This window comes from Tachysurus vachellii, chromosome 8 (assembly GCF_030014155.1).
Source record: "Tachysurus vachellii isolate PV-2020 chromosome 8, HZAU_Pvac_v1, whole genome shotgun sequence".
NCBI classification, from domain to species: Eukaryota; Metazoa; Chordata; class Actinopteri; order Siluriformes; family Bagridae; genus Tachysurus; species Tachysurus vachellii.
This window is the reverse complement of record NC_083467.1, coordinates 10,173,468-10,200,501: the sequence shown is the minus strand read 5'-3', so window position 1 is coordinate 10,200,501 and position 27,034 is coordinate 10,173,468. Positions and strand designations below refer to the sequence as shown.

General features: G+C 39.0%; 1 protein-coding gene across 1 annotated transcript; it reads left to right on the top strand.

Annotated features, from left to right (window-relative positions):
• The first annotated feature begins 8,376 nt into the window (after positions 1–8,376).
• Positions 8,377–25,249, top strand: wars2 (tryptophanyl tRNA synthetase 2, mitochondrial). The gene is made up of 6 exons (XM_060877273.1): positions 8,377–8,538; positions 19,563–19,820; positions 21,530–21,610; positions 23,047–23,129; positions 23,219–23,337; positions 24,153–25,249. Exons 1-6 carry the CDS (start codon positions 8,434–8,436, stop codon positions 24,599–24,601), a joined length of 1,095 nt encoding a protein of 364 aa, XP_060733256.1. The 5' UTR covers positions 8,377–8,433; the 3' UTR covers positions 24,602–25,249.
• The last annotated feature ends 1,785 nt before the right edge of the window (positions 25,250–27,034 follow it).

The window sequence follows — 27,034 nt, the reverse complement described above, 5'->3', positions numbered from 1 at the left end:
AAAACAAAAAGGATGTGCAGCACGTAATTATTACATAAAACATGTTTATCTTGTTGATTATGTTGTCTGTATTCTAGCGAAACTAAAATGTCTAATCTCTTTCAACATGATGCCTTACATTAAGGCATCCCAGTAATGCTTACATCTTATACATTTGGATCATTTCAATCAAAACCATTGTACTAACACAGCAACAGAAGAGAAATAAAGAGATTGTAATGGAAAGGATTGAAAAATACAACACTATTGAAGCAAATCTTTATACACAGCATAACATGAACATGTATAGGAATGTGTGTAGTGCTCAGATTGACTTTTCAAAAGCATTTATAATGTACAGACTCCTATATGTGGCACATTTTTATTTGCTTTATTGTGTACCATCATTCTTTCAGAGAGATTTGTACAAAGGTCTTCCTGAGGTGATAACTTTTTCCTCCTCTCATTCTTATTCTCCTTCCAAGCACTTTATAGCAAATCTCGCAAACCTGTCAGCTCAGCAAGTTAAAGCATGCTGTTGCTTTTATCTGTTTTTAATGCTCTCAGATAAAAATGTGAACACCAGTCATAGTGGGACTCTAAATCAGCTCCACATCTGCACTGCAGATTGCATAGAGCACAAAGGTACTTTTAAATGGATGGGCGATAGTCTGAAAGACATTACTGTATGTAGCCCGGTGGTGTCTACAAATGGACAGAACTTACGTTATGAAGCCAACATGAGAACATCTGGCAAATGATTGCTTTTAGATGTATGTTTTGTTACCTGTGTATTACAGACATAACATAATGTTGCATGGTTTCAGGACATTGTACTCTCTGAATGCATTTATGTATGCTCATTGAAATGAAAGTCTGAGAATATTAACTACAAGTTATATTCCTTCCCTTGCCTTTGTGAAAGGAAGTCAGATTAACAGGTCGGTACATAACTCAAGACAGGACTGTAATCTTGCATTATTTAGACAGACGTGTGGGGAAACATCAATGTGAGATCCCCCTATCTTTCTTCCCCCCCACTGTCTCCCAGCAAAGCAGGACTCCAAAAGAAGAGAAGAGAAATCGGGGATATTGGACTTGGCACCTCACACTCGGGGAGCTCCAGAGGAGGGGGCCAAGCCCCAGGCGCTCTCAACACAGCCACTATGAGGAATCACAGAGGAAAGCTGACCTGGCAGCCCCACTTCCTCTTGGCTTTGTAAAGGATCCCTAATTAGTGCAGGCTATCCCTTTCACTTTGTGTCTCCCTTTCTCCTCTTACATTCTCTTGATCTCTGTCTGATCTTCTGCTTCTTTCTAATTTTCTCCTTTTTTGCTTTGCTTCATTCCTCTTAGCACTAGTATGGACGGGTTCCAGTGGTAGAAGATCGACAATTTCGAGAAATCAGTGCCAGATGAATGGCAAGACAGCAGAGAGGGAACTTTATGGGATTATGATCACAAATTCACATCATACCTTCGTTCTCATTAGACCGACTAATTTGACCCAGCAATCTGCCTAAGCAGTCTCAGCTGTTAGGATGGCATTGCATTCACTCTTTATGAAAGTATCATTAGTCTGCCTATGGCTGTTCAGAAGCTGACCACTGATTGATTCTGACTTCGAAGACCATGTGGATTTAGCCACTCTCCATCGATCAATCTCTTATCACTCCTCTGTGGTCACATGTCAGCATGTCAGTGTTCCTCCTGACTTCTCTCTGATCCTTCAGCACATCACCTGGTCTTTATTGGCTCATATGTGTGCAAAGACTATGAGGCAGCACCATTCCAAGAACACAAGCTTTCTGTAGCAGAAAATTACCTTCTGTCTAAGCATAGGATCTATACACACTCAGAATATGTCTCATAACTAGCAAAAGCAGAGTGGGCAACAGATCAGTGAACTCAGTATGGGATGGTTTCAAAGGCTTGTTTTATGTGTGTTTGGCATGTGTCACTGCCTGTGTGTGACAAAAAACGATTTTTTTTTTGGACATATGGGCAGAAGTATGCTTTGGGGACTGGAGTTACAATAAAAAAAGATCTTAGTCAAGTCATTGCAGATTTTGCTCACTTTTAATTCAGTCATGTGTCGCTTAACAGGGTTGTGTTGCTGCCTTGTTCCTCGTAATCAATCCTGAGCTCACTTTACTGTCTGAGTGGAGTTTATCTTGCTTCCCTGGTACTTGTGTGGGTTTTCTCTGGGTTCACTGGGTTCCTCCCACTTACCAAAAACATGCTATTAGGTGCTATTGTGTAAATAATTACCTCTAGGTGTGAATGTGTGTCTGCATGAAACCCAGTGATGTATTAGTGTCCTATTTCAACCTCATGCCCTGTATTCTTAGTATAGACTCTGAATCCACTGCGGCCCCGACCAGGTAAAAAACAGATACTGAAGATACATTGTACACAGGGCTCGTAAAACATATTTAGGGGTTAACAGTCTGGATTACATGAGCAGAAAACTAGTGTTAAAGAGCAAAGAGAAACAGGAAACACGATGAACAGACAGATGTAAGCAGTCTTAAATGGGAAAAGCAGAAAATGGGACTGATACAGAGTGTTCACAGTACTCTCAGGTCTTGTCAGCTGTTATTCCCAGCAGAGAGATCCCCTACTTAATCAAAAAGGGAGCTTGACATTGCAATGATACACGTGCTGTGTTTTTAAGCTTTTTACATAATGTGTATGTATAAGGAGAAAATGCAATTTCTTAATAATATAGACATTCCATAAAATTGAAACAATAGGTGAATGTGAGCCATCAGGTGAGGCCAACAGTGGACAGCAGTAACAAAGTTTTGAATCTAGAGTATCTGCAATCAAACTTCCCTTCCTGTCTTGCTGTTTATTTTAAAGTGTAATGATTTATAGCCTTGGCTGTTCTCTGCTTCACTCTGCCTCCATTCCCCTCTTTTTAAAAATGATGGTAGAAGCCCTGGCTAGATCTGACTCCCGCAGTGCACTCACCTCCTAAGTCTGGAAGTCTCCTAAGTCTCCTAAGTTTCAGTATCTGGAAAATTAGGAAACTGCGAAAAGGCTAAAGCCTTGAAAATCCATTATCGTTTGAGCATATACTCCTAATCTAGCTTTAGTACTGCTATTTATTAAGGATATATTCTCGATTCCCTTCTTCATAATCTCATTCAGAGTCCAGGGCAGTACAAATGAATACAGTAATGGAGCCCCTCAGCTATCAGGCAAAAAGTGGCACCCAGACCCAATCTTTTCCAGATGGCACTGAAAGCCCACATTATTTACATTCATGTTTTGTAGCACCCTACTTACAATGCTCAGAACCTCCACAGTTTTTTTTATTTAACAGACTCTGATTATGCAGGAATGATGATTGTTTCCACTGGTGTGTCGTTGTCCTAAAAGTGCACCTCCTGATATTGTTAAAAAAAAAATAAAAAAGCAGTACATGCTGCCTATGATATTTGATATTCTCATTCACTGCACATTAAAGGCTAATCACTTATATCATTTCCATTAGGCTGCATCATTCACCCGTGACTCTGTGGTTTTGGTCTGATTCATTACGTTCCAGTCCTCTTAGTGTGGGTGCGGATGGTTAGCTGATTTCATTATGTCTAATTGTTTCTGTCTGTGAGGTTCAAACCCAACCGTGATGAAACCAAAATATTAATCTGTCCACTAGAGGGCGCCCTATACTCAGGAATCATAAGATATGCCAACCCATGAACTTTGCAGGTTTTGGTGGACAGTGTACTTTTTGAGCTTATGTTGAGATTTTAACAATTTTGCTGTGATCTTTGTGTAAATGTTAATGTATTTCATCTTTAAAGTACCCTAAGCGTCTATGAAAGACATGTACAATAACAAATGTTTTTTCTAAAATAATTGATAACAGAAGGCACAGAAGTGTCTACACATGACCCGAATCAAGAAATCCAGATTTTATAAATACAAATACAATAATTGCAAACTCTACATTTAAATCTTTATAACATGTACCACTTTATCAAGCACCCATGAAGCCGAATTTTATGAATAATGTTTTAGAAGATTTGCAGTGCAGTGGATATTTATACTTGTAGTTGAGCTGACTATTGCTTCTTGGACTATTGGCTCATCAAACAATATTATTCCAAATTAAAAACAAATCTAATGTGATATATATATATATATATATATATATATATATATATATATATATATATATATATATATATATATATATATATATGACCTTTATTGTTTACTAGTTCATAAAATTTGGTGTCATTTTGGTAGCAGACTGTTACTGTTACTGTCAGGATATATATTAGAAATGATGTGAATTTGTTTACTTAAATAATGTAGTAATAAATAAAATATTAGTATTTAGTAATAAATAAAAAATAATATTAATACAAAAATGAGTTACTTGCCAGATCCATAAAAATTGTTTTGAATATTTGACGAAATTTGATAGAAACAGAGGAAATGAGAGCTCAGTGTTGTACTCTTTGACAAAAATGGTTGCATTGTTTATATAAAAACAACAACCACCATGTAGTAATTCACGTGAAATGTTAACAGCTTGTTTGAAAAAAAAAAAGGAGTAATTTCTGAGCAGTCTTGTAAGGACATTAGAGGAGATTCCAGCTGTGCTGTGTATGCCTGGATTTTTCTCCTCTTCATTACTGAGAAGCAGAGCTGGAAAGCAACAGACCATAAAATCAGGCACCAGATCCTTAGAGTCTTCAAGCAATCTATTGTGTACTTTAATTGTGCTCCTAATTACATACAAATGCCATAATGTTTGTTCTTGGCTGTATTTATGCCACTGAACCTTCTAATTTTCTAAAACATGAGGTCACTGGCTTCATGAATATATAACAGACAGCAGTAGAGATCCTAGCCTTCCGTGCAGACATAGAAATTTGTTACATACAGTTTGTTAAGTTGACCTCAGTAGGACTCGGAGTTCTGACATATGCCTCTGACCAGAATCGCTGACTGTGGAGGCTCAACAGCGTATTGTCTATCTTGAGGATTCATAATCATTATACGTGTAGGCCTACTGCACTTTCATGGAACGCCTACTAATATCTCTGTCTATGGTATTATGGTATACATTGTATTAGATTGTATTGCAACTGTCATCTTCAGCACAGATGTTTTCAGATCCAATGCAGTGGAGCACTTAATCAAATTGTTGGCCACTGAAGTCATGGTTTGGCTGCACTGCACATTGTAAAACCCCCAACAAATGCTGGTCAGAAACTCTACCCTATGCTTTGTTTGAGCCTCAGCCTCGCTGTTTCTAAGTGGGCCGGATCTGCTAAATCATACCAGTTTGCTATGATAAACATACAGAGATTACAATTAAATTAAATACAAAATGAAATGACATGGTTTAATGCAGTGAGAAGAGAGGAGGGTCCAGGTCTATGACTTCAGTGTAATATATTTTGGTTTAGAGACTTATATATATATATATATACTCCTTTGCAATCATGTATATTACACAGAATAGGGAGGTGAAACAAGTAAAGGCACAGTAGTTACATTAGTCTATTTCTAATGCACTGATGCTGGATAATGATATGCTGATCCAATAAATGATTGATAGATAAATAATAATCATATAACTACAAGGTTAGCCAAAGTAAACTTAATTTCTGCTGGTTGTACTGGGACCTTTGTGCCTCTCACTCTCACGAGAACTGATGACTGATGTAGGTGTGTTCATTTACAGAGGTATCTAAAGAGTCTGCAGCTTGTGGGAGCCCAGATTTTACATGAGATGTCCTTCTAGTGTGTGTGTGTGTGTGTGTGTGTGTGTGTGTGTGTGTGTGTGTGTGTGTGTGTGTGTGTGTGTGTGTAAATCGAACAGTGTTTTTGAGTTTTTATAAGCATGGATTGCAGTGATCCTATGTGATAAGTGCTACACTGTTCGCTTGCTAAAGCTACAACTATAAATTTGAACCCCCTCAATTATGAATGTATGATGGAGGGAAAGTGAAGACAGTGGAGTAGAGTGAGAGAACAGATTACTCTCCTCCCTCCTGCACTCATTCCCTCCCGTTCTGTCAGCGCTATAACAGAAAAGGAGACAAGGTGCTGAAACACAGCTCTCCTGAGGGACACCCCCCACCCACCTTCACCATACTTACCATACACACATATACACACACACATGTTCACACACACACGGAGCTTTCTACTTCCAACATACACAAACATTGAAGAAAGAAGGACCATTGCAACACATAGTTGTGTATGAAGGTGTGCTGTCTCTGAGTATTTTGGCTGTGTGTTGCGTGTCATTACAGAACTAGGACAGAGATAACCCACACATTGTTCAATCTTATGTGCTACAGTAGTTTGGCTTTCTCCTTCTTGGCTGCTGCCTTGCCAGACATGGCATAGCTATAATGAAATCCAGACTCTCCTCTGAGAAGCAAACATTGCTTTACACAAAATACTTGTCTCAAATTGTTTATTTTCCTTAGCAGAGTTTCACGCTTTATGCAGGGGGGAAAATGAGTTTATGAGTTTAAGCCGTGGAAATTTCCTTAGGCACTCCTTACATTTTTTTTCAAACACATGGAACTATCCATCCATCAAACTAGCTGATCCATCCATCTTCTCATCCATTTATCCATCCATCCACTTGGGTGGCAGGCGCCCTGTAGGCTTGGCAGGCTGCAGTGTCAGAGGGGAAGGCCTGTCTGTCAGTGTCAGGATGGAGAGGCATATCAGGGAGTCGTTGATGCAGGCTGAGGCCCAGAGCTCCCGAGACCCCCTGCCTGCTTCTATTATCACAGGTGGACTGTCGATCACTACCAAGCAGCCTATCCAATCCGCAGCTCAGAAGGTGCGGTCAATAGGCCCTGATCATAATACACTCCAATATGGAACAAGAAGGGGACCTTGCAGGAACTTTCAGAAGAGCGGTGATGAGAAAAGGGTGGTAATGCACAAAGATCTGTGGTGAGGAGATGAACAATTAGTAAGCACAGAGAGTGATGAAAGACACATAGTTGGTAGTTTGACAGTTTACCGCCTGCATACTGAGATATAAGTAAATGAACATGTGATTAATTAGTGGTTAATTTACTTAACTTCACATAACTTACTATTATGAAAACTGGTTGCTCAATCACTGAATAAATATAAACTATGATTGTGCATGGTCTTGCATAGTCAACTATGTTATTGCATACTTTATGGCAAGAGCCTGGCAAAATCATTCAATCAAATGAATCAATCAAACAAACAAGTAATCAATCAATCAATCAATCAATCACAAACAAACAAACAAACAAATAAAAAAACAAAGCACAATATGACATTTAATGCAATATACTACTTTTAATATGCTTATAAACCTGTACTCTATTCCTATTGAATTTCTATAACTAAAAAAAGCATTTTGACTATATATGCTATAAATACATAGTCTGACTATGAAGGATTTTTTTTTTTCATATTAAATTAAGGTTCACTAACAATCAAAATATTTGGACACACCTACTAGTAAAAGGGTTTTCTTAATTTATTTGTGTATTTTTTTTTTTTTTTTTTTTTTTTTTACAATTTTAGCCTAATACTTCACATAGGGAATTATGCAGTGACAGAAAGGTATTAAGGAAATCAGCAAATATCATATTTTACATAGCACAAAACTATTACTGATACTATTTTAAAAAAAAAACTCCCTTGAAAACCCACTGTACAAAAAAATGTCTTCCATAAATTAAGGTAGTGGGAAAAGTAAGAAGAGGCTGAAGTTAAACACAACCATCTTTCCTGGATGGAAAAGCAAAGGACAAGTGAAGAAGATATCTTTTTTTTTTTGATAGCAAGTTCATAATGCCGGTGGGTGCAAAGTGAAAAATATCTACTGGGTGGCCAGGAAGCCCAGGGGCTATACGTCTGGTTGAGGGCATGAGGGTAAGAGACACTACACAGCACAGACAGTTCTACTTCTACATCTACATACTGATATTGAAGTTTCATGAGACAGACTGCCACAGGAGATGATCCTGAATATGGAATTATACAAATAGATCCAGATGTAAAGGTGGGACAAATTAAGAGCAGATGTGACATGAAAGAATAATAAAAGAATTTGAACTTAGAAAAACTTAGCAGGCTTGTGGATAATCAATGCCATGCATGCAATGCCAATGTTTTATAGTCAGATGTTTGGTAAATTCATTAAGTATCTAAATATGGATGTATCAAAATAATTAATGTAGGCGATGGACTTTGCATTTTCATTTAATTATTGAAAAATTGTATTCGTTCATTCCTTTATTTCAAAATTATAATGTAATTTTGTACACACACATGTTAGTTCACATTAACTTTTGAACATGTTAGATTGTGTCCCTTGTGGACAAAATAACGTAGTGAGTTCTGTAATAAGTTCGGTTAAGGACCGGGTGGACCTTATGGGACACCGTACAAGCCGTTGCGTGGGAATTCAAGATGGCGGCCTCCATGAGTAGGAACGTGAAACGCATTTTAGGTTTCATTCAAACGAAAACTCTTAAAACAAGATCATTTTGCAGTCAAAATGCATCAGAAGTGAAGGTATGAACTAATTCTATCTCTACACTATATGTATTCGTGGTGTACCTTTTTATTTAACGCATTTAATAAACGGACACTGTGTATTTATGAATGGTGTCACTTCAGAAAGAACAGACACGCTTTCTGACAGTGATAAAACAATCCTAAATATATATTGTGTATCCGTTTTGAATGCGTTGGCGTAGTTGGATCAGTCAGCGTTTGCTTCCAAAAACATTGAAACTTTACCATCAACATTAAGTGTGATCTGTTTTGATCATCACAAGATTGAAAACCAAGACATTTTTTCTGCAGAATTTTCATAGTGTCCTTGAACGTGAGATACTGTAAAACAACACCGTGGGGATCACATTAATCCAGAGATTGTGTTGCAGTTTGTAGGCAGGAGCTTTAGATACCTGTTTGACTTAATGCTTGATATTCATTTATTATTTTAACTTTTTATTCCACTAATAACAGTAAATTGGGAGGAGTAAAATCTAAAGAAGTAGAGCTCATGTACTAATGTAGGTACAGATCATGTACTAATGTATGTACAGATCATGTACTAATGTATGTACAGATCATGTACTAATGTATGTACAGATCATGTACTAATGTATGTACAGAGCACGTACTAATGTATGTACAGAGCATGTACTAATGTATGTACAGAGCACGTACTAATGTATGTACAGAGCACGTACTAATGTATGTACAGAGCATGTACTAATGTATGTACAGAGCACGTACTAATGTATGTACAGAGCACGTACTAATGTATGTACAGAGCACGTACTAATGTATGTACAGATCATGTACTAATGTATGTACAGAGCACGTACTAATGTATGTACAGAGCACGTACTAATGTATGTACAGAGCACGTACTAATGTGCCCTTGTGTATAGTCATGGCAGGTTAATGTTATATTAGTAAAAATGACTAATAAACAAATAAAAAATATTAATTCAATGTCACGTGGGATACACTAATGAGAAATGTGCTTTAAATTACTCAAACATCAATCCTGTAATTTAAAAAGTCAATCAACCTACAGAATTTGTACAATATCAAATCAAATTCTATTTGTCACATACACATGCATACAGAGTATGACATGCAGTGAAATGCTTTTTGCATCTGTCTGGTATTCAAACATAAGGAATGCAATTTGGGATAAAAAAAAATATATAATCAAAAGGAGGTAGATAAATAAAAAAAAGTATAAACTATATAAAAAGAAACTATATAAAATATGAAAATATAAGTGAAAAATAATGTATATACATAAATGCCTATGTTTTTTAATTATTGTCCATGTGCAGTATGGTATGTATAAAGTGGTACTGTGCTGTACAAGTCCAGAGTTAAAGTGACAGTCCAGAGTTAAAGTTTATATTATGTTTCAGTTATGAGTGTAAGATGGAGTTTAATAGAAGAAATCTATTACTGCTAAATCCTTATTTGTGTTCAAAATTAAGGTTTCGTTCTCTTTCTTGTGGTGTGTTGGAAAAGGCTTTTTGCTGCACCTATGATATAATTTAGCAAATTATTGTTTTCCTTTTATAGTATTTTAGCAGTTATGATTACTGTGATTTGCAAACAATGGCAGAACTAATTACACAGAATAAATATTTTCACATGCATTTTGCCCGCAATGTGAAATTCCATGTGTCTTTTACTATATTATACAGTCAGTAGCCACTGATTGGGTTTATTACATATACCTACACTATGTATATCTCATAGTGTTCTGTGTGTGTATATTGTAGCCCATGTCTTTCTGTAAGCAAATTCTCATACTTTGACACCACCACAGTGCCAGGCATCGTTCTAGTGTGGATCTTTCTCAGTACAGCAGTGACACTGAAATAGTACTGGTGCTGGAACATGCATTTGCACACAGTTAGAAACATTTGCTCATTTTTTTCCATGCATGATGTATGAATTGTCCTCTGGTCCATTATGGGTGTCTTGTATTGTCTGTCCGTCTGCCTGTCTGTTCATTAGTCTGTTCGTCTGTCTGTCTTTCTGCCCAATATTCTCAGTGTGAGATTTCAGGAACGAGTGTTGATTGTTCTGTAAGATTTGTTTGGATTTCTTATTGTAACCAGCAGATGAACTGAGTAGATTTTGGAATAATCAAAACAAGGTCAAGTTTACAGCGAAAGTTAAAAGGCTGAAATAGTTTTTCCTCAATAGCAAAAGTAAAAATTTAGCAATCAATGTCAGTGGAAAAGTGACTTAACTTTAAACATTTAAAAATCTGAGTTTCTTCATGTTTGCTGCTATGTATGATATGATTTCTTGTGTAGAAAGGTTTAGTTTAAGTTTAAGGCATCTTTTTTTCCATGTGCCTTGGCCTTGGAGGCTTTGGCACAGTTCTGTATATACAAAGGATGCTTGAGGCAAACAAATTAATAAAATAAAGGACTAGACTTGTTGCCATTGGAAAGCATCTCCATTGATGTTGGCATTGAGTTTTACTTCTTTGAACAATACCCTCTATCATAACTAACATAAGTCACAGTTTTTAAGCTAAAATTATTCATGTAAATTACAAGGCACCAGGTATGAACATTTTCTTCATAATTCTCTGAAAGTATGCATTAAACATCAATCTGAAGAACCTAGCTCAAGTGCTGTGTATCTGCTTGCTGATCAAATTCGATTATATATTTAAAAAAAAAAAAACATGTAAATATCAAAATGCATAAGTGGAGTGAAAATGCTTGAAAATGTCAAAGATATTATTACTGGATGCAATTTTAGCTTTGTTGGTACAATGTATTTGTAAAAATGTGTGCTTTCTGAACATCCCATTACAGATTTATATCCCTTTGCTGTTATAATAAGCTCTGCTCTTCTGGGAAGGCTCTACACTAGATGTTGAGAGTGTGGCTATGGGGATTTGCTCTCATTTAACCCCAAGAGTATTAGTGAGGTCAGGCAATGATGTCGAGTGATGGAGCCTGGGGTGCAGTGGAGACCTAGATTTGTCCCAAAGGTGTTCAGTGGGGTTGAGGTCAGGGCTCTTGTGCAGGACACTCAAGTTCTTCCACTTCAAGCTTCCAAACCATGGAGCTTACATTGTGACACGCCGGTCTCATGCTGAAACCGGTCTGAGCTTCCAACATTTTGGCAGCAGTTTGGGGAAGAAGCACACATGCATAAATGTGTGTGATAGTCAAGTGTCTATAAACCGTCGGCCATACAATGTATAGCAATTATGGGAATTGTTAATGCTATGGTGATTTTAGCTTAAAAATGAAAAATGTGCAGTGATACTGTATGAGTCTACTGAACAAGTGTAACTGAGCTCTGAGTCTTTTTTTGCTGTTGTGGCAGTGGATTGCAGTCAGTAATTGCCTAACTTGATATCAAGTGCACTTTTATATGGTAGGTTTTTATCAGTATTTGACAAGTCAAGTGTTTGAGATTGTTGTTCTTTTGTGCCCTTTTTAGTTTAAAGCAAAGGATTATTAAGGTTATAAGAATGCTGAATATACGAACATATAAGCCTGGTGTTCTCAGAAGAAAGACCTTTTTAAAATCCTCACATCTCCATGAACAGACTACACCTGAGTATGTTAATTCGTGTATGTTCATAATTCGAGTCACTTGTTTCAGTGGCAGCTGAGATTAAGTACTACAATGGCCTAATTACAGAGGCGTAAGTGTGCTCTGGAGTGTTTGAAGTGCACCTTTGCAGCTCAGGCCTGTCTCTGTACGTGATTGACGAGCTGAGTTGCTTGAAGGCTGCAGCGCGCTCGGTGTGATGGAATGTGTGCTGACCGCCAGCCCGTCTGTGTTTTGTTAGGCAGCGTGTCACTAGGGATGCTGGAGAGGTGTGTGCCGTGACGGCGGGGGGTGAAGCCTACACAGATCTAGTGGCAAAGCCCTCGAAACCATCACATCACCCCTTCATTAACAGCAACAACATCAGAAACGAGGTGTTTTCGTTTTTTGTTTTAATTTTCTCCAAATGTGGCCGACTGAACACAAACGTGGACATTCACAATGCCCCAGGGTGTGATGTGCGTCAAAACGTTGAGTGTATTCTTGGCAGGGAAAGTTTATAAAAAGACATTTTAACCATGGTAGACCAATATTGAGGTGAACTATATGCTCCATGTTCAGAATGTCTGGAACTAGAAACTTAACCTAATAAAATCTCAGATGGTAAGTAAACATTTTTTTTGAAGAAAAAAAAAATCCATGGTTTTTAATTTCAGCATACATAACTTTATTTTATTTATTTATTTTTAATTTTATTTTGAAAGTCAGTATTAAAGTTGTCATTCTCTCACATGACATTGCAGTTTAGTTTTAATGTCAAAGCTTAGTTGAGCTGTCCGTAATGATCTATAGAAGAGGGGTTTAATACTCCATTTCCATGGGCTAAAGTCATTTTAACTTCTTAGATTTTCCTTCTCTAAGTGAATATTTGAAATTGTTCTGCTTGGCCTTGTGCGTGTTGTACAGCCTGGCAATGGGCCTCTGAGGGCCACAGATCTCTGACTGTGTGATAAAACATAGTGTTCCCTATGCAGCTCTTAATCGCCTGTGGTCTTAATGGCTGTTATCAGTCATGTCAGCCCTGCGCCTTTACACAGAGGAAACGGATCCTAATTCTCCATAAGCTCCAGACGTACTCACTCTCATGTCAGTTAAAACCATTAACCCGCCTCTCTGTAGTACGCAGGAGAAAGAACAAGAGGACGAGAACCGTACATCATGCAGAACTTATTAAATGAATTATATCATTTATATAATAATAATTTGTTTTTACATGTCACTTAAGCACTTTAACTCTCTCTGCACTGTTATTATTAGGTTCATCACGGTAAAGTATGAATGAAGCCTTAAAGATATTCCTAGATTTTGTAGACTTATTTTATACATATATATATAACTGCTATATATATATATATATATATATATATATATATATATATATATATATATATATATATATATATATATATATATATAATCATTTTTTTGTACCAGATAATTCAGTCATTATGTTTGGGCTCTGAACTTCACTGGAGTCTTGTAGTGTCTTGCATCATCCTCCATGTAGACTTGCACTTTCAGGAAATCTGACATTTTTAATTACAATGTACCAGGAGACTATCTGCGATCACACTTTTGGGTTACAGTCAAGTCAACATTCACTGCTTGTACTGGAGGAAATTAGACAGTGTGAGCAATGGGGAAAGATGGCGAGGGGGAGAATAGGATGTTGGCCGGCGTTACACCTGAGTATTACCGTAATTATATATTGATTAATTTATGAGGTGTGTGTAGGTTATTTCTACCTCGGCGTGAGTTTTATGTGGCTGAAGTGTTATTAGTTGGGTAATACCTCAGTCTTTTCCTTTAAGTCAGTTGGCATTTTATTTAATGGCAAAAATATTTAATAGTGAATGGACAAAACCTGCAGTTATTGTGTCATTATTCTACTACTGAATATCTGTGTCTTTAATGCCTGAAGCTCAGGGGTGCTCATTTTTATTTATATACGAATACTTGTCCTAATAGTAAACCTTTACAATAATAGTAATCTATTTAGTGGCTATTGTAAGATGATCAGTAGTGTATGGACGGTATAGTAATAAAAGTCAGTGGTGCTAAATGGCTCTTACTCTGCTTCAGGCCTCCGGCCCCATGGGCTTGTCGAGCAGCGGTGCGTAGTGGTGCAGCTGTCCTGGCCTGGTTATTTTTGGAGAGCGGCGCAACCCTTTCTCCTGCAAGCGCTGTTTTTGAAGGGACTTCAGCGCCATTAATCAGGTTAGGGACCCCACGGTGCGAGAGGGCCCCTGGCCCTGGCTCTCCACACTGCACGTTTCTGTTCCTCTCCCTGCACTCTCTGCACAGTGTGAAGCACAGAGGAACCTCATCAATCTCACCTGTCCGAAATGTCAACCGCAGATTTAATCAAACGTTCCGTCTTCTGAACCCCACCACCACCACCACCACCTCATGAACACTGCCCTCCTTCCCCTAAAATCCCCCCTCCATCTCTCTCTCGCTCTCTCTCTCTCTCACTCTCTCTCTCTCTCGCTCGACTGCTTGTTCATCTGCTCCATCTCACTTTTTTCCTGCCCCTAGTTCCCTTTCATTCTGCTTGCACTGTTTTTATTTTAGGTCATTCGCACTTTGCTTCAAGCTGAGTGTATTTCAATGCAGAGAAATCATGTGGTGCCCCACTGTATCACAATTTTAAAAAGCAGCAGTAGGACCACTAAACTTTCTCCCCTACTCAGTATTTCAGTGAATCGGGGATATGATGGTAGGCTGGTCCTGCAGGGTCGGGTGAGAGGGTGTGGGAGTGAGGCCGCAGGAGTGGCCGTGTTTTTCAGTGTGATGCTTGTTTTAATGGGGTGCGTAGAGCTACACTGACACACTAACAGTGAGTGCTGTGTTTTTTTAGCTTATTAGGGGGCAGAGGAATTGTAGAAGCAGTGTGAGTAGCACCTTTTAGTTTTTTCCTCTCTAAATGGATTGCTTACTCGTTTAGGCTGAGAATCCTTTGCAGTGGTGGATACTTATAGTTATCATATAGTAAACGGTTCAGTGCAGAATGCTGAAGTGCACTTCAGGTGGTCTATCTTGACCAATTTTTTTATATATTGGTATGCTTAAAGTATTTGTGATTGTTTGCACTTTTTAATAAACTTAACCCCAGCCCTTGACTTACTGTATAAGTAAATAAATGAAACACAGCAGAATGTGGATTTTTCTCAGTCTTGATGTGTTTTATTCCTCTTATACCACGGCCATTAACCAATGCTAACGATTTATTTACTAATTAATGGATCACTTTTTTATTTTGTTTTCCATTTAATGCTGCTTAGCTCCTATAAAACAAGCTCTGGTTACTATTTGCATTATAGCAGCTATTAATAGTTCTTTTTATTTAATCATGTGTTCTAATAGTCTCTTTGTTTTCTTTCATTCTTTTGAAGTTCAGACAAACATCTGAGCTTCTCATGTTACCGAGAAACCTCCATCTTGAAGACATTGTTGTTTCTGAAAACCTACAGGAACTAATTTACTGTTGGCTGTTACAAAGCAGTGACAATAAAAATGTTAAATACATGTTTCCTCACAAAACAATTAATTACAGGGTTTTTTTTTCCTGTTTTTGTGTTTATTTTATTAAAAATCTGCTTATATGGAGCAACCACCATACAAGTCTCTAAGTTAATCACTACAAAAACCATAATCTACTCAAATGAGAGCATTGATATAAAGTCTGTGCTTTGCCTTGTCACCAGAACTAGTGTCAGCTGCTAAAAAAGTAATCAAGCTTCTGCCCAATCAGAACTGAGGATTCTCACCCTCGTGCCATGGTTTAACATGCTTTACTGTAGGCATATTAAATTTTCTCTAGCACTAAACACATTTTATTTATAGATATTTACACATGTCCATCATGCATACCCAGAACTTGTATTGTTGAGGGCTTGTGATTCATATTTGTTCTAATATGAAAATGAAAACCAAATTTCTGTCTGTGTGTGAACTAGCAGGAGCAAAGGAAACAAAGTCATGTTTTTGCCTATAATATGCAATAAATTATAGCATCCAATAGTTTTTTCCTAACCAGCAATTCCAGTCTTTAGCATCGTGAGGAGCTGTTTTTGGAGCTAATAATGTTTGCATAGTGGTGGATGTGACGCTGGTTTTCCGTCCCTGTTGCTCATGTTTCCAGCGTCTTCACTGTGTGGAAATGAGCCATGCATTACTGATGAAACTGAAACACTACAATGACCTCTGGACTTCTCTTTTATTGGAAGTGCAGGAGGGATGATAGATTGTAAACAAATTTGCCTGACCTCTTGTGAAATCTTTCTGCAGAAGGCGAGGGTTACAAACGAGTACAGCTTGAATGTACATGCAGTGTACCTACGTATACATTCTCTCATACACGGGCCAAATATTCTAACACACTGCACAAGTTTAAAAAGCTGTATTCATATGTTGGTGTCACACACTACAGGCTAATGCTTACACCATATGCTGAATGTTGGTGGAAAGAACTTTCATCACCTGTTTTTGGTGGAACTGTGTCGTGCCTGTTTGCGTAAAATACGAGGAGAGAACGCACCAAGTTACAACTATAAACCTGCCATGTGTCATCAGGAACAAATCGATTTAAAGGAAGTGACTCCTCAAGTGACTTGCGGAAAGATATGGAGGTAATGGAAAGTGGGTGGCTATTTAAACCTGTAGAGTTGATGGCTTCCTCAATAGATAGAGACAGAGAATTTTTTTGTACAGTGAGATAATATACCTATATTTGGCTTTGCAGTGCCTGAAAATGGGCATGTTGTTCTGAGTAATTCTGAGTTATTTTTGCACAGTATGTTTCCTGTTCCACAGATTTTCCTTTGTCTTGGGTTATTGAGAAGAGTTTAGAATTCATTAGTCGGCAAGATGCTTAAGATCCACCAAATCCGCCTGGTACTGAGGACTTGTGGAAGAGCCGCAGTGTAATGAGCTTGGACATTGAGTGAATGTATATGAACAGTGTGTACTTCACCTGAGTTGATGGAGCCTGAGGACTCAAAGAGAAGTGTCCTATTAATGTTAATGAGCTTATAAAAAGGAAAATAGTGTGAAAAAAGGAAAGAACAGCGTGTTTGAGGGGAATGTGAGTTTCCATCTGCATCTGGTCCGCTCTCAGTGTGAACACCACTGAACATTTCCCCATCGGAGAAACAGCACCTGGCAAGTTCTCCCAAGTTCTTAGACGGGTCAGTGATCTAAATAATGAGAGACACAAGCTTGTTAGGAATATGTTTTAACCCCCTACAGCTTTGGTATTCAGCATTGAAGCACAGACTCTTCTGTTGACGCATGCAAAGCTTTAACTTAATTGTTACCAATTTCTCATATAGCAGTGCTAAGGTTTTAGTAAAGGAATCAGACCTTTGCCATCTTCATAATGTTCAGACATGTCTAGGTGTTGGTAGATTTGATGACTGATTGTATGATTATTCCTTTGGTAGTTAGGGTTAGCTGTGTTTCAGCTTGTGCATGATTGTCTCAAATGACACATTACCATGTCTGAGAGGCTAATGGCTGCCTGAAGGGGAAAGGGAAACATGCGTTTGGTTTGTCAGAGCGAGGTGAGAACACACATTAGCCAGACTCAGACTGTCTGCCCTAAAATCACTCCTGACACCTCTGAGAGGCCCTCTGAATCCAGGCCACTGCGCAATCACTGCTCACTTAGCTACAGCATTAATAAGCTGTTCTTTTCTTCAGGTTGGCTGCTTAATAACTCTGGGAGATGTACTGGGAGATGGAGACTAGCCTTCAGCCAAAATAACCTTGGATCAGCCGGTAATATCAGACTTTCGACATGCCATAATGTGTCATTTAATGTGAAAACTTGGAGCTGTGCTTATATGATTGCGTGCAGTCTCACACTCTGAGTAATATGATTTGAAAGGTGGAACTTTACATAGACTGAGCTCAAGTTATCATGTAAAGAATAGAACTGAGGGTTTTTTTTTTTACATTTTGTTGAATGTGACATATTTCAAATGTTTGTAAGATTGGTTTTACAGCCGGTTGAGTAGGCATTGGGGTATTCAGTAAGGTAAACATGTCATTCCACATCATCATCAACACCCCATGCATTTTGGAATACGTCTTTTATTCAGCGTTTGCCAATGATCTGGGCAGCATGCTGGTGCAGTGGGTAGTACTGCACCTCACTGCTCCAGGGTCCCCGATTGAGTCCTGAGCTAGGGTTACTGTCGGTGTGGTGTTTCCTTTGTAGTTTTTTGAGGGGGGGTTTCCTTTAGGTTCTTTAGTTTCAACCTCACTGTCCAATAATATGATAATCTACCCCACTGTATAATAAAATATGCTGGTAGGTGGATTGGCTATGCTGAATTACCCCAGGTGTGTGCGCACGTTTATGTACAGTGACGAGATGAACTGGTGTTTCATCCAGGGTGATTTCTTCCATCTTACGTCCAGTATTCTTGAAGTACGCTGAAGATCCACCATGACCGTGATCAGGACAAAGCAGTTAGTGAAAGCAAATAAATTTAGAATAAATTAAAATTCTAACACCCAGTCAGACACAGTTAATGTGAATAAGAATGGATTTATAATTGACAATTGATACTCGGAAAAGCGCATCGTGTTGTGTTTCAGCATCCATAGCCTTATCAATATTGACTGAATGTAGTTCTCTTTCTGTCTTATGCTGGTAAGTCTACAATTGCCCTCTACATTTCCCCATGCCCTTTTCACCTCAGATCACTGCACTAAGGGGTGGGCAATGTGCCATGACTACACGCGATCAAGCTGCTTAGCCTGGCACTCTCTCAGGTAGCAGTGCCAGACCTGACTGTAGCCTGGCTCACTCCAATCCAGAACCATATTTACAGAGGGATCCATTAGTTAGGAAGCTGCATGTCTCTTCTCTTTTAAAAAAGGGGGAAAAGCAGGAGCTGAATTCACAGTCTATATATTTTGAAGTGATTTAAAGTTTTCCTGAATAGCTCTACAAAGTGTAATGTCCAGACCTTTTACTTTTTGTAGCGTTCTTTTGTTGCATCTCTGCTGTGAATGTTAGCCCTTAAACACACACCTATTAAAACACACACATTTGCTGGAAATGGAGTGTTTTCATTGGCCAGGGACTGTTTCAACTGAGCTACTCCTTCACCGGTGGGACACAGCCTGTGTGTGAGACACACATTAGATTTATCAATTTGATAACAGCCCTAAACTATTGTGCAGAATTCCTGGCTAACTTTCCAGGGCCAGTGCAGGTGTCTCCTCATTCACCTCTTCTACTTTCTTTATTTGTCAGTTCTCCCCTGTATCATTTTCTAATATATCTTTTGTTATTTGCATTTCCATATCATCTTTGTGTCCGAAATGTTCTCGATCATACATTATTTGATACCTCTTAAGAAATATAGAGTTGTTTTAATGGATTAAATCTAACCCTTACACACACTCCTCTCCTCCCTCTGTCTCTGTCTATCTGTCTCTCTCTGCAGGGCCTCCGTGAAGGACGTGTCTTCTCAGGAATCCAGCCCACTGGGATTCCTCACCTGGGAAACTATCTCGGAGCTCTGGAGAGCTGGGTGGCCATGCAGAATGACTACAGCTCAGTGTTGTACAGCATTGTTGATCTGCACTCTATCACCCAGCCTCAGAACCCAGAGTTACTACAGAACAATATCCTGGACATGGCAGCCAGCCTGCTGGCCTGTGGCATTGACCCCACACGCTCTATCCTTTTCCAGCAGTCTGTGGTCAGTCTCACACACCTCTCTGTACAACACAGCAGCTTTTCCAGATGCTAAAATAAACAACACAAACACTTTTTTGAAACAAGATAAAAGATCAGCCGCACGGATGTCAGAACATTCAAATTTCACTCCACATCTAGATGTTTTTGGTTGTGTTTATTGCTTGTTTATATTTAACTTGACAAGAAAATGATAAAAGTATCGTTGTCATCCAGGAGATTAATTTATCACGCTCACCAATCAAGAGTCGGCGAGAATCCTTGCCATCAGTAAATGTTTATTTAATTGAGGTTTGTTTCAATGCTTATTTTTCACTGATGCCTATCTTAACTGTGGGCTCCACAAATTCTCTAGTCAGTGAAAACGTTCAAAACCATTTCCATCATTTACTTCAAAGAAACCCACATGAAGTAAGCGGAGACGATAATAATAGACTTACAGTATTCAGCAACTCAGCAGTTTAAAAAAAAAACAAAACGATTAATTTGTTACAAGGATAAGCTCTGGACAGGCCTTGTTTTCAGATACCTGACGCGTGTGCATGTGTCTGGTGTGTGTTATTATTATTAGTGGTGGTGGTAGTTGGTAGGACACTGTGATTGGATGAATAGAGTTGTTCTGTTTGCATGGTATTCTTACACACACAGACATGCGCACACACAGACATGCGCACACACACACTCTCCCACACTTCTGTTTTTATTCCAGTTTAACTTCATGCCACATATCTTGGCAGGGCTGAAGACCTCCCATTGAACACACTAGCACAGGACTGTTCCACATGTAAAAATAAAAGTGCTGTCCAAAGAAAACACTTGACTTCATTGAAAAAAATGGTGACAATCTGAAATCAGTCAGATCTTAAGTGTAAGCGCGCGCTTGTGTGTGTGTGTGTGTGTGCGTGTTGAGGTTACACCCCTTTTTACGGGAATAATATCCACAGGCACAGAGTGAGATTTATATGAATATTTCTGTCAGTTTTGGAGTTATAGAAACTGGACCATAAATCTAAGTGTATATAAAATTCAGCCTCTCATCTCAACTGTTGATATGGATGAAGAATAATCAATATTTGTCTGGAACATTTTCCAAGTTATGTAACTTTTGTATTTGTAAATGGAATCATTTTCTTTTCTTCAGTCATTGTCCTCTAACACCTTTTCCTGTATTAGCTTGGCACAAACAAATTCTTCACAACGTGGTGTAAAATTGCTCCTAATGTTCATTCCTGCCACAGTACATCAGGGTCTTTAGAATCCCTTTGTAATCGACGGAGATGGCGGCCACGTCGCCAGCACCCATAAACCTTTATCCTCTGAAGCAGAAGGGTTTAGTGCCTCTTTTCTTCCTCTCTCAACTGGAGTTTTTGGCAGCATGTCCACTGCCAAATAGCCCTGCATGAGAGTTTGCTCACATGGTTTTAGCATGAGGCAAAGACCTCTTTAAGTGTCCATACTCTTTAAGCCCCAGAGGAGGGGCCGATTTAATGGCATTAGTGTTATTAGACCAGATGAGGGAGAGAGAGGCTCCTAACTGGGGATCTGTTTGAAGGTGTGCTGCGTTTCTGTGTGTGCTGGATCTGTGTGTATGTGTGCCTGTTTGTTCTCCTTATAGTCATACAGAGGGGTTATCTCAAGATGTATACCATTATATGTGTATATACAGAAGGCTTTTATGAGCGTGACATCATATTGGTTCTTTGTCCTGTGCAGGTTTCGGAGCATGCTGAGCTCTCCTGGATTCTGGGCTGCTTTACTAGCATGCCTCGACTACGCCACCTACCTCAGTGGAAGGTAATGATTTTACTTTCTCAGTGTATTAAATTAAACTCAAAAATGCTGGAAGGGGATCATTACTGGGTTTTATCTGGGTTCTCATGCCAGCCTGCTGTACTGTTCCTGCACCTGGCAGGGATGAAAAAGCGTCTGACTTTCCCTGTGCGTGTGTGTGTGTATGTGTGTGTGTACGTGTGTGTGTACGTGTGTGTGTACGTGTGTGTGTACGTGTGTGTGTACGTGTGTGTGTACGTGTGTACGTGTGTGTACGTGTGTGTGTGTGTGTGTGTGTACGTGTGTGTGTGTGTACGTGTGTGTGTACGTGTGTGTGTACGTGTGTGTACGTGTGTGTGTGTGTACGTGTGTGTGTGTACGTGTGTGTGTACGTGTGTGTGTACGTGTGTGTACGTGTACGTACGTGTGTGTGTGTACGTGTGTGTGTGTGTACGTGTGTGTGTGTGTACGTGTGTGTGTGTGTACGTGTGTGTGTGTGTACGTGTGTACGTGTGTGTGTGTGTGTGTACGTGTGTGTGTGTGTGTACGTGTGTGTGTGTGTGTACGTGTGTGTGTGTGTGTACGTGTGTGTGTGTGTGTGTGTGTACGTGTGTGTGTGTGTGTGTGTACGTGTGTGTGTGTGTGTGTGTACGTGTGTGTGTGTGTGTGTACGTGTGTGTGTGTGTGTACGTGTGTGTACGTGTGTGTGTGTGTGTGTGTGTGTGTGTGTGTGTGTGTGTGTGTGTGTGTACGTGTGTGTGTGTGTGTGTACGTGTGTGTGTGTGTGTGTACGTGTGTGTGTGTGTGTGTACGGCGTGTGTGTGTGTACGGCGTGTGTGTGTGTACGGCGTGTGTGTGTGTACGGCGTGTGTGTGTGTACGGCGTGTGTGTGTGTACGGCGTGTGTGTGTGTACGGCGTGTGTGTGTGTGTACGGCGTGTGTGTGTGTACGGCGTGTGTGTGTGTACGGCGTGTGTGTGTGTACGGCGTGTGTGTGTGTACGGCGTGTGTGTGTATGTGTGTGTACGTGTGTGTGTGTGTGTGTGTGTATACGTGTGTGTATGCGCGCGCGTGTGTGTGTGTACGTGTGTGTGTGTGTACGTGTGTGTGTGTACGTGTGTGTGTGTACGTGTGTGTGTGTGTGTGTACGTGTGTGTGTACGTGTGTGTACGTGTGTGTGGGAATGCTCAGGCAGCAGCCTCTCTTCGCTGCAGGGAGAAGGCCTTGGTGTTTACTCAACAGCTGAGTGCATGTTAAACGTGGCGTAAAACGGCCTTTGAATGCAACCTGCAATGTGTTAACGTGTGAAAGAGAGAGGGATCGTTGTACAGATGAACAAATAGACAGTTTCTACCAGGAGTTTCAATGTGCTGTGGTTGCCTTTCCATTTTTACTCTTCTGTGTATTTTTATCCACATGGATTACTATTACTTCTCTCTCACTGCTTCTCTCTCTTCCTAGATGAAGAGTAAGCAGAAGAATGAAGGAAGTGTAGGTTTGTATACCTACCCTGTCTTGCAGGCTGCAGACATATTACTCTACAAGTAAGACCTTACAAGTTGCATTTGTTGTACACAGTGTAAATAATGCTGGTGATTTGATTTAAGATTTTGACTATTAATCTTCTGTGCAGATCCACATACGTACCTGTCGGGGAGGATCAAATCCAGCATTTAGAATTAGCCCAGGACCTAGCTCGTATCTTCAACAACAATTATGGAGAGCTTTTTCCTGAACCTCGTGCGCTACTTAGTAAGTGACTCAATTTTTTAGTAAAATTTTTTGCTTTATCCTGTTTCAAGTTCAAATCTTTGATCTTAAATGTCTTCTGCTCCGCTTTTAAGTACAATTAAAGGCGGGCGATTCACACAGTGACTCAGTGAACAGGAACATATGCATTCAGCACTAATTAAATGCGTGCTTAATGTTTCTCTCAGTGACTTGAGCAGTGTGTGTTTCATTTGTGTGTTCCCATGCACGCACGCAGTCAATCAGCAGTACACGAGGAAACGTATCCTTTTACTTGGTCAGTCAGATTGCTATGTTAAAATAGCAGCAGGACAAGCTCTACTTGGAGGCCCTTTTATGCTCTTCAATTATATGCATCATAAGAACACAATATGAAAACAATCATGCATGCCATGGCACTTTGATTAAAGGACTTTCTCGTTTCCTCTTCTTTCAGCATAATGGAGAGATAATAGATTGCCAATTTCTCCACCTAATTTTGATGGGGTAATGATGGGAACTTGGTCTGGAACAGTGCTTGTTTTTTAATTTATTTATTACTTGACATATTAAAAATACCTCGTTTCATTTTGTTTCATTTCTAAACTAGACCTCTGTCACTTCCAGTATAAAAAGCATCAAATTGTTATACATGGCATTCATATATCATATTTCAGCTGTCATGATTTATGGCACCACTAGTGTAAAGATAAAGGATTTTTACATTGTTAAATGTACATAATTACTTGTATATCATGTGAAGCTTACTTCACAACAGAATGTTGTGTATTCAGGGCTGCATTTTCACATTGATTTGATCTTTGCTCTTTCCCTGTCAGGTTCTACACGCAAGGTGAAATCTTTAAGAGATCCCTCCTGTAAGATGTCTAAGTCAGATCCACAGACGTTAGCCACCATATTCCTTACTGACACCCCTGACGACATAGTATTTAAAATCCGAAGAGCTGTGACTGATTTCACATCCGAGGTCACGTTTGATCCAGTGGACCGGCCAGGTGTAGCCAATCTGGTGTCCATTCATGCAGCTGTGACTGGCCAGACTGTAGAGGATGTGGTCAGGTTAGCCACAGGGCTGGACACTGGCAAGTACAAAACTGTGGTGGCAGAAGCTGTGGTACAGAAACTGGAGCCCATCAGACATGAGATCCAGAGACTAAAGTCTGACCGGAGCCACCTGGAGAGTGTGTTAGCCAAGGGAGCAGAGAAAGCCCGCAGTCTGGCTGCCCCAGTGATGCAGGAGGTCAGGAAACGGGTGGGCTTCTCCTAATTGTCAGAAAACACAATCTGTTCCAGGTGGAAATACAGTACAGTATGGATGAGATTTTATAGGCGATCAATTTCTTTAATATTTGAGTGTCAATTTTAAATATTTTTCATGTATATTAGATTTTTCTATTTATTTTGGTTTATGTTCTTCTTTTGTGTACTTGTTCATAAATCATATATATGATATGCAAGTTTGTTCCCTCTAAAATGATTGGAACCTCAAATTCAATTCATTTTTTGCTGTAGGCTTAAGATATTTGAATTTGAGGTCAAAAGATATTCGTATCAGAAAGGAGAATTTCAGGTTTATTTCCTGATATTTATTTATAAATATGTTAAACAACATAGAACACAGCACATTTTGTATTAGACCACACAACTATTGGAACGTGTGACTGACGTGTGTTAGATTGATTGCTTAAATAATAAATAGTGCTAAACATCTACTCTTGGTTTTAGCCTTCAGTTTCCCCTGTGAATACTGCATTTGTTAAAAAGGATAAAACAGGAATATATGAGAGCTGTCTGTGTGAAAAAATAGGGAAAATCAATCAGAGGTGTAGTAGTACTATTACTACAATTTTGAAATGAAAAGCAAACAATTGAAAGAAGCCACAGTAAAAACCTGGAAAAACACTATGAATGAAGAATCCAACAATCTGGTGATGTCAGTAAGTGGCAGGCTTGGCTTATATTTTATCCCCTTTTTTAAACACATCTAATATAAATATTTATTTATTTATTTATTTATTTATTTATTTATTTATTTATTTATTTATTTATTTATTTATTTATTTATTTATTTAAGTCAAGAAATAAAAGCAAAAGTCCTAAACTCTCATCTCATTAACCATCCTTTGATCTTAAACCTACATGTCTTATGCATGGTGTATAGCACAAACAATTTAATTGTCCGTGCCATTCCAATAGTTTTGTTGGGAACTGTACATCAGTTTAAAAAACAAGTGACATTGAACACACTGACTTTACACCTGCTGGTAGAATGGCATGACCTTGACTCTGTTTAAGGATAATATTTTTATCCTTTTTGCTTCATTGACACATCTTCAGAAGGTTTCATTTTTTCTTCACACCAAAACAGATCAATTTAAAGGTGTCCAGTGTTTGTCCTTAAACTCTTACTTGGTCTCTGAAGAGGAATCGATCTTTGAGCAAAAATAGAGCTTGTGGTAGATGTTTCCAGATATTTTTTCCTTAAGCCCTAAGAAAGTCTTTAAATATCTGTCTATCTGACTAACTATCTGTCTGACCGTCTATCTGTCTGTCTCGGAAAAACGCTTGTTGTAAATCTCAGTAGCAGGTGAACTGCATAACGTTTCAACAGTTTTATTTTAACAAAAGACAAGACGGTAAATCGGGAATAACTCAATCATGTGGTTCATTTTCTCTCTTGTGGTGAAAGAAGTCACGAAGTTTGTAGCTTAAATCACATGATCCATATTTGTGTGGAAAGAACGTAAAACCAGTCTATTTTTAAAAGACGTTTAAGTAAATGTTATATTTAAGTACCTCGTATATTCTCCCTAATATCTTAAAAATGGCAAATGAAACAGCAGTCATAAATAAGTGTGTGTTTCGGCGCAGTGGTGCAGGTGTGGTGCGGAAATCTTACTTGGCGATTAATTACCTTCTGCTCTGCTCCAATGTCCAGTGTAGTGAATCAAAGCGGTTTTTACGCACGACCCAGACTGCTATTCACCACCACATCCTTTATTTTTTTGCAGTCTGCGATATTTGCAGGTAGTGAAGTGCTGTACAGAAATGACCTGCTGTCACTGAAAATAACTCGTCTCACTAAAAAGGCTCTGATTATTCCATGCAATAAAATGCGCCCATACACGTGTTCTAACGGCAGCAAGAACATATCGCTTTGTTTCGGAGATGTCTAGAATTTTCCAGTGTTTTTCTAGTCCAGACCTGTTAAATCCTGGTGCGCACATTTCTCGCACCTTTTGCTGGTTTATTACGTGATAATATTTCTGCCTCTGTGTGATTATTCCCTATGAAGCAATGGTTTAAATAGAATCTTTTATTACATGTGAAACCTTCGCTTAAGTCCATCTTTATCGGGTGGTTTTTTTTTCAAGTATGTAAGTGCGAGTACTATTAAAAATGAATCCTGCAGCTATGAGTGGTGCGATTTAGCTGTGTGTTTCTGTAGTTGTGTGCTGAGCCTTCTCTGTAAACACACACACACACACACACACAGCACTTGGTTGTCTAACTGTCTGACACGACAGGGGGCACTGTAAAAGCTGCAGTCAGCATTGCAACACAAAATATCTCACTTTCATTAGACTGCATCGATTCTTAATATTTCTCCGAATAAAGTTTCCCCCCAGATCTATGTTCTAAGAGTTTGGGAGGTGGGTTTGGGGCTGTCATTCAGATTCTGCCCCTTTAGCGCTGTAAA